This window comes from Alosa pseudoharengus, unplaced genomic scaffold (genome assembly GCF_046254945.1).
Source record: "Alosa pseudoharengus isolate Yale_2024_CS ecotype anadromous, Long Island Sound unplaced genomic scaffold, YU_APseudo_1.1 YU_APseudo_1.1_scf_12, whole genome shotgun sequence".
In the NCBI taxonomy this organism is placed as follows: Eukaryota; Metazoa; Chordata; class Actinopteri; order Clupeiformes; family Clupeidae; genus Alosa; species Alosa pseudoharengus.
In genome coordinates, this window is record NW_027468587.1 from 2661945 (window position 1) to 2676313 (window position 14369).

Consider the following 14369-nt stretch of genomic DNA (forward strand, 5'->3'; position numbering starts at 1 on the left):
CGTTAAAGAAAATTTGGAGCAGTTCACCAAACGAACGTCCAATCAGCGTTGGCTTTGAGCGGTTGAGGTGTGACGCAACGAACAACATGACGGCATCCACAGAGATGAGCATAGCTATCGCGCAAGTTTTATTCAAATTAGAAAGTATTCCTGGGTAAACTGTGAAGCTATGAGTCTCAGCCATGCAGCTGGGAGGAATGAACGACACAGACATCCTCCACGGCTGATTCCAGTTCATAATGGAGGAATATACTATCTTCAGAAGTGTAGGGCCTACCGTGAAAACTTGATGGGAATTGTCGTTGATTAGGTTCATAAATGGTAAGTTAAAACATCTTAACGTTTGTCACGTTACATAACTTAATTGTATGTTAAACGGCATTAGAAGATTACTTTGTTCATCTAATTGGTTGATTTGGCCCGTCGATAACCAACAAAGGTGGTGATAGACAGATGGTTTATCCAATCAGCTAACCAGTATGTCCGCCCCTTCCCAAAAGTTCTTCAATGAAAAGTTCCCAGATGGATATGCGGAGCAAATCCATCTGGCGGAGTCAGGTTACTAAAGTAGCACGTGGTGGGCCTAATTTAATGATTGGCCCCACCCACTCATTAGCAGAGGGGCCAGGAGCGACAGGAGGAAAGACCAGGTCTGCCTGCTACTTATGCATAACTTCATATGTCTTCACAAGACACTTTGCTTTGTGTCTGCTTTGAATTTTGGTTAAAGGGACACCAGGCAAGCCTGATGCTTTTTCTCTATGAAACTCCCCCTCGCTCAGTCTGAAGCTCTTTTCCTTTTCTTTGCATCTTCCGTCAAGGGTTTTCGCTGCTTCTTTGCCGGCTCTGCCATTATACACGTTTGCAACAATCGCTAGCATTTCGTTAGCCTGCCTCTGTGCTGTGGATGCAGGATGTAAACTGATCCTGCTTTGGTCGGTGGGTAGGCTACGATCAGGGGCGGAGCTAATGGTTCACTAGGGGGTGCGACGATCTTTAGTGGGCCCCTATACTGTCGGTGTTTATCCCAAATTCATGTTTTTATTTAGTCCACTTCATATTGTGCTTATTAGAGGCTGAGGCATTTGGTTTATGTCCTGATGACCTACCGTTTAGTCTGCGCATCGGGGCAGCTTAGGCTTGCGACGATGCGAACTGATCAGGCGCGCCTGCAGGTGTAGGCCTATGGCCGTAGCCTATGCACTGTGCGTACCATCAGGCAACTCAAGGAGAGAGAATTTTCCTGTGTGTTCACACAAAGTTAGCCCACCATAACTTCCCAACTGCTTCACAACTGTGCAGTATCCCATTAACTGCTCGACAATAGGCTATTTACAATTTTCTTTCAAATTTGTAAACACGTTGTCAAAATCAACTTTAATGTACACACCTTTTGTTTGAGCAGGAGAGGGAATAATAGCCTAACAAACGCACGCAGCAATTACAGACGTTGTGGGCTAGGATACTTGTTGCTTTCTTTTACTATGGTTGCTGTTATCAACACACAATGTTAAGCTAATTCACTAACTCAAGACTTCAAGGCTATCATGAATATAAAACGTTTTTTTTTTAAACAATGAAAGGGTGGAGGTAGCAAAGGATGGAGTCAGCAAAACTAGAGGAGTTATTTCAGATGAACAAGGTAGGCAAAATGCTTGTCAAAACGTTAGCATTACATCTGGATTATACTGAATAATGTTTACTGATGTTAAAGCACGAACGCTGTTTAAAGCCATACAGAACGATAAACTAGAACAAAACTAAAGGTAACTTTACCCTTTATAGGGCCGTATAAAGTTGTCCAAATGAATAGGTCGTTATTAGGCGTTGTTGTATATTGCATATGGATTTTGTACTACAGTAGGCTACTTTTTAGGTGACCAATGCACGAACGAAACCGAAAAACGGACAAATATTAAGCCTTTCAATGTTTTGTTGCGTGCGGAGGGGTAGATGGTGCGCTTATTCATTCCTGCTGGCGCGCCTGATAGTGACTGCTGTTGTCGCGGCAAGTGCACAGTGTAGACTAGACCTACATGCTATGTCGCTGATTTTCTGTAGGCTAATAAATACAGCCTGTAGCATAGGCTACTTCGGCAAACCCAGACCGGTTGTGGCATCAGTTTCGCTTTTAAAACGCAACAGTGTAGCGATAGGGAGAGTGCGGGCTATTTAATTTGCAGCATGACAGACGAACTCCCATTGTGAGCGCACTACGGACCAGTGGCAACTTTAGTAGGCCTAACATTTTTCATTATTATTTTCCCCCAGCAATCAGTACAAATAAGCATCGGTAAATATAACAATTAATCAAGATAGATTTGGCCAAAAGTGGGCCCCCTTTGCGGTCGTGGGCCCGGAGCGACGATTTAAACACGATTTAAAACGAGTTTCTTGTTTCTCACTTCTCTTTCCAGGACGGTAGTCTCAATGTTGCAAGGTTGGTTTTCCGCCTGGGGACGCTAGGGGCAGCGGGAAAAATCACCATTTTCACCGGAACAGGTCATTTAACCATCCAAATGATTTCTAAACGGGTTTATTACGTTGAAATAGTTGCCAAGTCCCCCTTTAAGAGTAATCTTAGTGAATCACATTATGAAGGAAATGGTATTTCAAAAGGGGAAATGTGGCAATCGTCACACAAGGAGAACTGAAAGTGCACATTTAGCACTACTTGATGACTATTTGACCTGTTTTAAGGCAAATGTTTCTTCTCAAAGGATTTGCTCAGATAAACATGAAGCAGCACACTAAGTTACTCGTCTAACTGCTTTGTAGCAGAAACTTTATTCATTTGCATGCAACAGCATGTTGGGTTTCCTGCTGGTAGTGTTCTGAAATAGTGCAGCCATCTAGTGACAAGTTAGAGTAGGTGTCCAGTTAAATCAGGTGTCCAGTTAAATCTGCTATAGTGCCTTGAAATCACTGTCTTGCCCTCAGCATGACAAAATGGCTTTAAGATCTGAAAAGTTTCTGTGAAAAAGCAACACTAAAACAAAAGACTAGTTGTATAATATGGCTAGGTTTGTTCATATTTGCTAATGAGGAGAATCTCTCAATAGTTTTTGTTGTTTATTTACAGTGTGTTTGCATGTGGAGACTAAAGTATAACGTTGCTGTACAATTTCAATGCTATAGATGTGATTGGTTGCATAGTTTGTTAACATTAAACATTAATTTATCTATGAGATATGAGATGTGTTTATTGTCTATAGTTTGTTATCACGTTCAGTCATATCTGAAATGAATGACGTCAACTATGGAGGAGAACCTACATAATCCCTGACCACCATCTTATTCTCCTGCAGGACAGGCTGCAAAGGGAGAATGCTCCCATGGTAACCCCAGACTGCTGTGCACCAAATCCCGCCAATGGTAACCCCAGACTGTCAGTTACACACTAATGTAGGCCTACTCAGTGCAAAACACATTGGACAAACCATGTTTTCCTAGGATAGGCCTGTGCTTGCATTTGAATTGAGATATTCTTCAAGTAGGATTAGAGCTATACAAGAATATACCGCCCAAACACAACACAAGACCAGACCTTTACTTGAGCACTTTTTTTCTCTCCACATTGTGAAGTACTCAAAACATCTACAGTGCATATAAAGTATTCACAGCGCTTAACTTTTTCCACATTTTGTTAATTTTCAGACTCATTTTAGAATGCATTCAATTAATTTTTTTCCTCATCAGTCTACACACAATACTCCAACACTCCAATACTCCAAAACAAAACAGGTGTTTGGAGTGTTTTGTAAATTTCTAAAAAATAAAAGACAGAAATATCCCATTTACATAGGTATTCAGAGCCTTTGTCATGACGATTGTTCAATTGAGCTCTGGTGCATTCTATCAATGGTCCTTGAGATGCTTCTACAACTTGATTGGAGTCCACCTGTGCCTATATGAATTCACTGGACATTATTAGGAGAGGCACACATCTCTTCATATAAGGTCTCACAGCTGATGGTGTATGTCAGAGAAAAAACCAAGCCACGAGGTTGAGAGAATTGTTCGTAGACCTGTGAGACAGGGTCGTGTGAAAACTCAAATCTGCGGAAGGATACATTGAAAGTGCCCAAGAGTACAGTAGCCTCAATCATTCTCAAATGGAAAGGTTTGGAACAACTAACAGTCTTCCTACATCTGGCTGCTCAGCCAAACTGAGTAATCCGGGACGAAGGGCCTTGGTTAGACAAGTAACCAAGGATCCAATAGTCACCACGATTGACATTCAATGTTCCTTTGAAAGGAAAGCGTAAAGGACAAACATCAGTGCGAGAGTCGTTCAGGTGCTTTTGGGGAAACTACCGGCAAAAATGGCCTCCATCTGTCCACTCTACCATAAAGGCCTGATTGGTGGAGTGATGCAATGATGTTTGTCCTTCTTTACGCTTTTCCCATCTTCTCAAAGGAACTCTGGATCTCATTCACTTCATAATAGGGCAGTGAAAGAGCAGTGAAACATTTGTGGATACAAAAAAGGTCAAACAAAAAATTAAAAACAGCATCCTTTCATAGACCCTGAATATATGTGGACACTTCTGCATAGGCCTACATTTGGTCCTAGTCTTTGCCTGCTCCTATCTCCTCCTCATCCTATCCATCTGCCTCTACAAGGTTTCCTTCCATTTCCGTTGTTGACAAGGGCTCACCTGTTGCCAGTGCTTAGGACGGACTGTTTTTCACATGAAGTAATTAACAAATGATGTTGGTGTATTTGTCAGAATTCAGTACAAAAGGTGTATTCTTTTCTGAGATCCCAGTAAGAATGTATGCATACCAATAACACCCCAGTGTGCCAGTGTGCATGAGAGCATGCGCAGGGTGATTCTGTTAACTGACATGTGTACATTTCCTATCGTTGTCATTGGTTGAACTTTTGACAGGAAGGACAGGTAGTTAAAAGAAATGGGAAGGGGGCTATTTAGTGATTTTATCACAATATCAGTTAATAAAATGGTAGTAGAGTGTCTTTTGGATTAGCCAGTACATTGAACGATGCTTTATTTCATTTGGTGTATTTGATCAAAACACACGCTTGAAGACATAGCCTACACATTTCAAAGCCATTTAGGTAAATAATGACAAAGATGGGTTCTGGGTTCTTTTCCATATGATGGCCTGGCTTGCTGCAAGGTGAATGGATGAGACTAGGAAGGGCTGCCAAGAAGAAAATGGTAGAAAGGAATGCGTGCATGGCCCAATACCAACCTTCCATCAGGGAATTTATATATGAGCCGTGAAAGACGACTTCTACAGGGATCCTTGAATAATGCCAGTGTTTTCGGAACACGTACAGTATTTGTGGTTAGTATGATATACAAAAGTCACTGTTGGGAAACAGTGGTGCATGGTCAGTCATGGCTATTTCGTCGACTAACCCGCTGTGGATGAGTTTATGAGTCAGAATGTAATAGATCTTGAGACGTTTGCATGCAACTCATGTGACGATACATTTTTGGAGGAGTTGCTATGACTCACAATCGAAAACTCTCCTCCTCTTAACCTCCCATCTCCAAAATTATGTTAAGTACGCGCACTCTGTCTCGCTCTGTGGCAGACTCAGGGAACGGTTTTAATCAGACGTCAGTTGCTTTGACTTGCCACCAGACTGACCTATATCCGTTTCCTGAACTTGGGATATCTGTGGACCAGTCCCCATTTGGCTAGGTCTGTCACGTTGGACGGCAGCGCAACAGTTTGCTGTGTTTTGTTACGAAGCTATGGCCCAGACAAAGATGTTGGGACATATGCTAGTCGCCATCTGGCTTGGTGCTTTGGCCAGTGCTTCGAGCGGTATGTAGTAATATGTTTTTATATGCTCTTTAGTGCACATTTTCCGTTGGCCTTTTTTGTTTTCATTCGATAGGTCAGTCCTATAAATAATTATTCTAGGCTACAACATGGCTCATGTTACATGTTACAACTGACTGATTATCTACTCATAACTTTAATGTTTACATTTTGCCCGGCCACTGACATTTCTTGAAGTGGTTATGCTTAGCGGAATACTGCAATAATTAGCTGTCCTTATCTATGTTTTTGTTTTAGTCTACTGAGAAATTGCCGTGTTATGATTCCCGGCCTCGCTCGCTGTTCTACCAGGATACTTTTGCTGTTATATAACGTATTTCGCAGATGTAAAATAGACTATGTCACATGTTCATCTCCAGATGTTGAAGACATGGGTCAGAGGGAGGCAACGTTTGACATGAGTGAACTACTTGGACAAGCAGGTTAGTTGGTGCATGTATATGACAGGATATGACAAAGACAGAGGATATTTACAAGACCTGCAACTTGAGTGTTAAAATGTCTCACAGGACAGATTGTGATCATTCAGCTCTCCACTTTGCAACAAGTATTTGTTTTAAATAGGTTTATTATGATAGCTTAACTTTTGACATTTGATTAAATGCAACTATTGATCCCAAGACTACCAGAGCAAGAATATCTAAAAAGCATAGGAGAGACAAAAACTATTTGACTCAATATCATCCTCTTCTAGGCCGCAGTGACCCCAACCCAGACATGTCCCAGAGAGAGGTTACATTTGATCTGGCCGATATTTGGGGTCTGGAAGGTACTAATTGTTTCACTTTTGTCATATTTCTATACATCCTATTTTATCTTTGTATGATATAATTTGGGTGGACATAAAGCATCCACTCTTTTCCCTTAGACACAGACAACCTGATGCAAAAGGAGGTAACCTTTGATCTACCTGACTTCCTGAAGGAGAAAGGTAGGTACTATGATGAGACAACTTCAAGGAGTGTCAGGAGAAATGACTACTTTCCATAATGACAGGTCTTAACAACTGTAGCTAAAACAAAACAAAACAAAAATAGCTCATGTGAGATGAGTACAAACGGTATGCTAAAGTTTCGGACACAGCCACATTGTGTAACTGTGTGTGTGTGTGTGTGTTTGCTTGTTCTTAGTTTCCAACTACTCTGGCCCAGACACAACACAGAGGGAGATAACAGATGAGTTTGAAGTGGATCTCCCCCCTAGAGGTAGACACCATCATGTGATTCTGAGAATTGGATCCCACAACGAGCCTGAGCATCATTACTAAATATGGTCCTCTCTCTCTCTCCTTCCTTCTCCCTCTCTCACAGGTCCTGGTCAGTTTGGCCCCCGTGGCTATGCACCACCTCGTGTTCCATTCCCCCCGGGTCGCCCCACGTCTGATAACATCCAGGCGATTTGCCTCCATGGCAGTGGGCGACCGCGGTACCCTCCAGGTGCACTGCCTCATACTGGCTTTGGCCACCTGTCCCGCCAAGCTGATGCCATTCACCGCACCGAGGCCTGGTACAGTCAGCAGTGCTGTCAGGGCAGCTGGCAACAGAACATACACAGGACCTTGTGCTGCGCTCATCAGGCAGTGAGTAATGGTGGAAACATGCACACAGATATGCACACACACACACACACACACACGCACACACACACACACACACACACACACACAACACACACAAACACGCACGCACACACGCACGCACGCACGCACACACACACACACAGAGTGCATAAAGGTGAGTTGAAACTATAATGGTACAATTCAGGAAAAGGAAATAGAGTACATGTAATTTATGTCTTTTAGGTAACTTGTGCAGCAAAATACACATATGGTAAATCCTTCGTTGGTCATAGACCTTCATCTATTATGTGAACAGATAACAAGCTATGTTAGATGTTACAGTGCCCTGCATCTTGGCCTTCCTAATGTGTTCCTGTGATCTGGCACATTAATCGCCCTCCTCCTGGTTCATAGCCAATCAGGATTCTTGTTTTCTTCATTGTTTTGGCCTGTTTATGAGACAGTCAGAGGAAACAGCTGGTGAGCCTGCTTCTTATCAGCTGACGGGTTGCTATGCCAGCACTGTGGAAATCCAGACCAAATAGCTCAGTAATGAAGGCTGAGATGTTGAGTTTTTTTGTTGGTTTATCAGTCTGCTTTGTCCAGTTGTCTTTATGCTTTGACGGCACTTTTTCATGACTTTTACCCAAATAGCGATACTTTTCCAGGTCTGGGAAACAGTATTTTATCATTACAGACTTTCCAGATGGAAAACCATTGGTATGTCGGTAAAAATCATGTAAAAGTCTGGAAGGAACTAGTAATAGTGTAAAAAGTACCCAAGGTCATAACCTCAACAAAACATTTTAGAAAAAAACAAGCATCCTTAAAAATAACAACCAGCATAGAAAAAATGTGGAAAATGTCTTTCTGAAAAGGTCAAGAGACACAAACACAGGGACACAATTAAACACACATCCCACACACACACTTACAAACACTTTGTGTGGTGTCTGACAGTGGAAGAAGGCCCTTGAAGAGTTTTGCGAAGATGAGTTCAAGGTGAAGACGAGACACTATCACTGCTGTAAGTTGCGGGCCCAAGCCAGGTTGAACTGCTTTCAGAGAGAGGCCCCCAATCCCACCTACAAGTCTACCACACGCTACTATGGACCTGAACTCCTGCCTAGGGGTTCAGCCTTCACCTTCACCAACAACTGCAACAGGTCAGAGAACCAGAGAGAGAATGAGAGAGAGAGAGAGAGAGAGAGAGAGAGAGAGAGAGAGAGAGAGAGAGGGAAGGAGAGAAGAGAGAGAGAGACAAAGAGAGAGAAAGAGGGGGGGTAGCTGGACAAAAAGAGAAAATACTGACTTTATGATCGAGAGCTGATGAGTGGGGTAGAGTGACTCTAAGTACAGTGAACAAACTGAGGTTGCTAAGGATGGGTGTAAACAAACTAAGGTTGCTAAGGATGGGTGTAAACAATGGGAGAAAGAGGAGGTGAAAGTCAAGAACTTAGACATCAGCATATTGAAGCACCATAGAGATTATGCAAGTGAGATGATTATATTAGGAAAAAAATGAAAATATCTGTATTTATATGTAAATGCATTCTTGTGAAGCACACAGTGTGAGGGCAGAACAGGAGTAACTGGCCTAGCAATGCTTTATGATGGTGATGTGTTGTGGGATGAACATGTACATGTACGGCTTCATATCCAGATTCGACGCAAGGCACTCTGCTGCTGCTGCTCCACGGGCCCTGAGACGAGAATCATCAGTCCCAGACATTAGCTTTCCACCCGGCCGACCCACCTCCTCCAACATCAAGTGGGTCTGTAAGCTGCGGAAACTACGACCGCGATATGTCGCCAGCTGCCTGCCTCGTGGCGGCTACGGATGGTTAGCCCGTCAGTCTAAAGCCATCAACCGCCTGGAGAGAGGCCTGAAGCGCTGCTGCAAGGGGAAAAAGGAAGTGCTGGCCTGTGCTGATGAGAAGGTATGATAATAACAATACACTACTACTACTACTACTAGCTAATGCTAATACTTTTGTAGTACCTTTAGTAACCTATATATATTATACCTATATATATATGTATTGTAGATGCTTTCTTTTAGCAAACCCTTTCATCCAAAGAAACCCTTGTCACGGGTTACGTAAACACCGGGTCCTGAACACAGGTCTCCAGAGCATAATGGAACAATCCTCTGAACCACCATCAAGTGTCCCAATCAGGACCAGAAGTGTAGGAGTCAGAGGCAAGATGAGCTTGCAGTGGTTTTACTCAGATGAAAAAATCAAAGTCCACAACCAAAACATAAGGAAGTTTCTCCATTGTGCATTAATAACCCACAAACAAGGCAGATTGTCAAAGTCCATTAGCCAAGCAAGTGTTCGGTTCCAAAACACTATATCCTCCATTTTAATGAAATTTCATGAATCTTTTTTTTACATTTTGTTTTCCAAGTCATTTCAGTAGAACTGTAATTGGGTATTGTTTGATTCTTTGATCCTACTCAATCAAAACAACACAATTGCAATTTTATTGATATTACCGGAAATACACAATTAAATTACATAACTTTTTAATGTTTTTAAAAATGGAGATATAGCGTTTTGGAACCACTCTTCAGATAATCCACAAACAAAGCAATCTCAGTCCATCAGACAGGCAAAAGGTCCAAAAAAGGAAGGTAACAGGCCAGAATTCTTTGTAACACAAACGTAGCTCACCTACATACACGGGTGGCAGACTGGTGAACTCAGCACAATACCAGGAAATCTGGGGCCTATTGCACAAAACTAGGATAAGGGATTAAGCCAGGATATCTTGGTTATCCTGGCTCAATTTATCCGTGATCCAGTTGCACAAAAGCGGGATAGGGGGCAGCAGGATATGTTATGGTATAAATCACCATGGCGATTTATTCTGTGGAGCTAGCCTGCTCCAGACCAGGCTAAGTTCCAGGATCTATTTAAGCTCATCCCTTATCTCAGTCAGCAGTCACCACAAACGGAAACCAATAGTTATTCCACTGCCCACTACACATTGTTATCACATATACCTAGACCCACTGTCATTATTTAAACGTTTGTGATCATTAATTAACTTTTACGTACTCGCCATTCCCAACCTGTCATGCGACAATGTGACGTCACGGGAGTGCCTAACCATTTCACGCGTGGTGGTCGCGGAACTAGTTGCAATATTCTCCTTAACAGAGGTGTTGCTGTTTGTTGCTGTTGTGAGAAGGCTATCTACCTACTTCACACCGTAGAAGAAGCAATGAAGCCGCTCTAGTTGCCATGGTGAATCAGTGAATCTGTGATCGGTGGCGGGGTCTATTTGAGGGAGCCGTGAGCGCGCACTTATCCAGGATAGGTTTCACCTGGCTTGATGAATCCGTGTCTGCTCATCCTGGCTTGCTCGTTGTGCAACCAATTAAGCCTGTACGCTCTTGTTTTGGATTCATTGAGCGCAGCTCAGTAACTTATCCCGGATGTCTTAATTCTGCTTTTGTGCAACAGGCCCCAGAAGTCTGAATACCCAAACCAATGAACCACTGAGTAAATAAACACACAGGTGAAATCAATCAATCAATTACAGCAAATTAAGACATCACAAATAACACAAAAGGTACAAATGAGTACCCTGGAAATCCAGAGTTCTTGCGAGAGCACAATGCAATTGTCTCTGCGAGACACTCTGGCAATGAGCAATGATGCACGTTACTTTTATCCCTTGCAACCCGGGGAACCAGCTAAACTGATGAAGACAGCGCTGTGACGTTGGAGGACAGTACACATTGGTTGTAGTGTTATCCGATTGCGTCGAAGTCCGGAATCATTCAAAGTAAATTGGTCTAGTGTTATCCAATTGTGTGCAGTGAGATTTTCAAATGCATGCTTGTTGCCGCCCCTCGAGTTGGGCCATTACATTGTTCGTGGCCAGACCCTTAATCTTTCTAGATTACCAGGGTATGGATTTTCCAGGCTAACAAATCGAGTAGCAAAAGACAGTCACTACATTGGAAAATAGTCCACACGGCCCCACAGCACTTGTAACATTTAATCCGTTTGTCTGATCTTCGAGCCTTAGCCACAGGCGACCAGCCTTGTGTGTGAGATGAGTCTTTCACTGATGTCTCTTATACTGACTATTTTGTGTCTTTGTGTCTAAAAGAATAAATATGTATAATGATTCATTCTTTTTAACTTAAAACATGTCAGAAGTATATTTGAAGATTTGTTCCTCCTTTGTGCATCAAGTGTTAAATATGATGCTTAAAATGTTTAATGTCCAATTTAAGCCACCTTCCTGAAATGGATAAGGCCTTGTCTATCCATAAACATAAATATGAATAGGGGTTGTCAGTAAGCTACACTTTTTCCTGCTTGTGGGAAGTTTTACAAATGCCAACCATTGTTTTCATGGGAAAATTCCTTTCATGGGAACAGGGCATGTTTTTGTAATTATAATGGAAATGATTTTGGGGGGGAAAGGGTAAGGTATGACTCACCACAGTTACAGCAGAAAGAAATCCTGTTGGGGCAGTTACAGGGGCATGTTGAAACTCATTCATTTTCTCTACACATGTATGTCTGCATTGGTTGAGATATTCCAGTCTGTTTTGAAACAGAGGTGTACTCTGTCTGAATGAATACTACTGTGCTATGACAAAGACATTTCATAGTAAATTTACATTTACATTACACGTGATAATGACTCCGGTTATACAGAAGGACATTCCGTAGATTGTCCATCAGGTTGCATGCATTTTGGAGGATCGCCTTGCTCTCAGCAGTTATAAAAGATTGAGCTTTGATAGCAGTGTTTCTGTGTTTGTATGCATTTTTGTGTGTATTTCTTTGAAATTTGACATGTATTTGTTGAAGGATAATGCAGCATCTCGTTTTGGAGGGGAACCTCTAAAAGGGGATCCTCTATTGTGGTCCTCCACGATAATGTGTGTGAGCATGAATGTTGACTTCACTGGATCTGATAACTACAACACAGTGTACTGTAAATGTAAATGTTATCACTATGTTGCATTCGGGTCCAAGTGCCTCCTGTCTCTCTTCACTGTCCTATCTGATTAAAGGCAAAAAGCCCTAAAATTAGCTTAAAAAACTAATATCCTTCCTCTATCTGCTCTCTATTCTGTTCCTTTCCTCCCTTCTTCTCCATGGTTTGTAGTGGAGAGAGGAGATGAACCGTTTCTGCCAGGATGAGCATGGTGTGAAGACCAAACACTACGAGTGCTGCAGGCTGCCAGAGGGAGACGAGCGTCTCTCCTGCTTCTCCTCCAAAGCGCCCCATCCAGATTACCAAGCTGAACTGTTGCAGAGGGCATCTAACAGAGTCCCTCCACATCTTCAACTTGTCTGTGAAACACACAAGATCCTCAAGAAGTGAGATATTTTGACAGAAAATGCATGATCTATGAGAGGGTGTCTCTGTATCGAGCTTAATATATGTTCACAAGACTCTCAATGGTGGCTGCTGTGAAACAAATATTTGGAAATAGAATTTTAGCCCTAATTTTATTCAATAGTGCTGAATTGGCACTTTCAGTTCTCGTTTTCGTGATGGCAACATCTTGTTGTTCATGTTTCACTGTCTCACTGAGATTATAGAGAATGTGTTTTCATAAAGGATATGACTCATAGACAAACATGACAATAGCACTGTAAACAACTGGTGTGACTGCTTTGCAGGTTACAGGGTAAGGTTCCTGTGGCCAGTGTTGTGAAAAAGTGCTGCCACCTTGTGCAAGAACAGAGACATGCATGTTTGCAGGACACGGTAAGTAGTGCATCAACCCTGTGTCTTGCATTCAGCAAACAGCCAACAATGTTTTTTTATATATGGATGTGGAAAGCTCCAGTGATAGGGAAGAACACTGAAGAACAACAGACTAATCATTATAACATGATACTTTTTTGATGTTTGCAACAGCAGACGTCAACACTTCTTCTCAATATGTTGTTTATGTACTGTCTATTTTAAAATGTTGGCTTCAACACTGAAGATATATTTATTTTCAGCGCAGTGTAGCTCAGCTAGCCTACATTTCAGGAAAGCTATGTGTGTGTTTCCCAGGAAGGAATTTGTATAAAATGTCAGCCCTTGTAGTGTCCTCTAACAGTGCACTCTCATACATTTATCAATATCTAAAATGAAGTTGATGATCATCTGAATTAAAATGTTGTATTTTCCCTGACTGCCATTTTGTTTTTCTTGCAGCTGGATAGCCTGCAAAGGGAGAAATGCTCAGAAGAACCTCTGTCTCCTATGGTAACCCCGGACTGCTGTGGACCAAATCCCACCAAATGTTTCTCTGATTTGCTGCTGAAGTCCATCAAAGAGGCTGCAGAAACTCCAAGTTTCAAGAGAAGAAGGTGCCCTCTGGTCCATATTTGATTCCCTATGTCCTGCCATCCTCTTCTCTCTGGAGATGAAGAGTTGATTTCTTTTAAGAGGACACCAGAAACGCTGGAGTAAAACGAATTCAGGAGCCTATGAAATATGATACTTAGCCACTGACACACTGCAATTTATATTTTATACTACTTTTGTACACTTTGAAATTATATTTCTGTTATATTTTAGGTACATCATACACAATTACATTTGAGGTTTGTAAACAATTATTCAAGGCTATTTCAAAATGCAAGGCCAGTTAATTTCAGTAGGCCTAGGCTTTCACCTTTTCACAAATAAATACAACATTCACCTACTTTCAAAAACATGAGCAACAAAGACCTCTCTTCAAACTATCAGAAAGATGTTGTTACTTGTCTTTTAGTGTTGTTGGCATAACCACTAGTTCTTAGGCTACTTGCAAATTTGATTAAAAGGCACTGTAGGCCTAAGCAACATTCCTAACTTTGTTGTAAGGTGTGGTATAGTCTAGCCTAGTGAGTCTTTGAAATTGAAACGTTCATGAATGACAAATAAAGTTTTTTTTTTTTACTGACAGTAGGCCTAGTCATCTTTCATGCTTCTCTCTCATTTATTTTTGAATAGTAGGCAGCCTATG

At 41.9% G+C, this 14369-nt stretch overlaps 1 protein-coding gene across 1 annotated transcript; it reads left to right on the forward strand.

Annotated features, from left to right (window-relative positions):
- Positions 1-5554: 5554 nt before the first annotated feature.
- On the forward strand, positions 5555-14308 carry ecm1b (extracellular matrix protein 1b). Its single transcript, XM_076279740.1, has 11 exons — positions 5555-5805; positions 6183-6245; positions 6518-6592; positions 6692-6754; positions 6954-7028; positions 7134-7402; positions 8342-8547; positions 9045-9321; positions 12524-12738; positions 13045-13132; positions 13574-14308. The coding sequence occupies exons 1-11, from the start codon at positions 5733-5735 to the stop codon at positions 13748-13750; spliced, it is 1581 nt and encodes a 526-aa protein (XP_076135855.1). The 5' UTR covers positions 5555-5732; the 3' UTR covers positions 13751-14308.
- Positions 14309-14369: the final 61 nt, after the last annotated feature.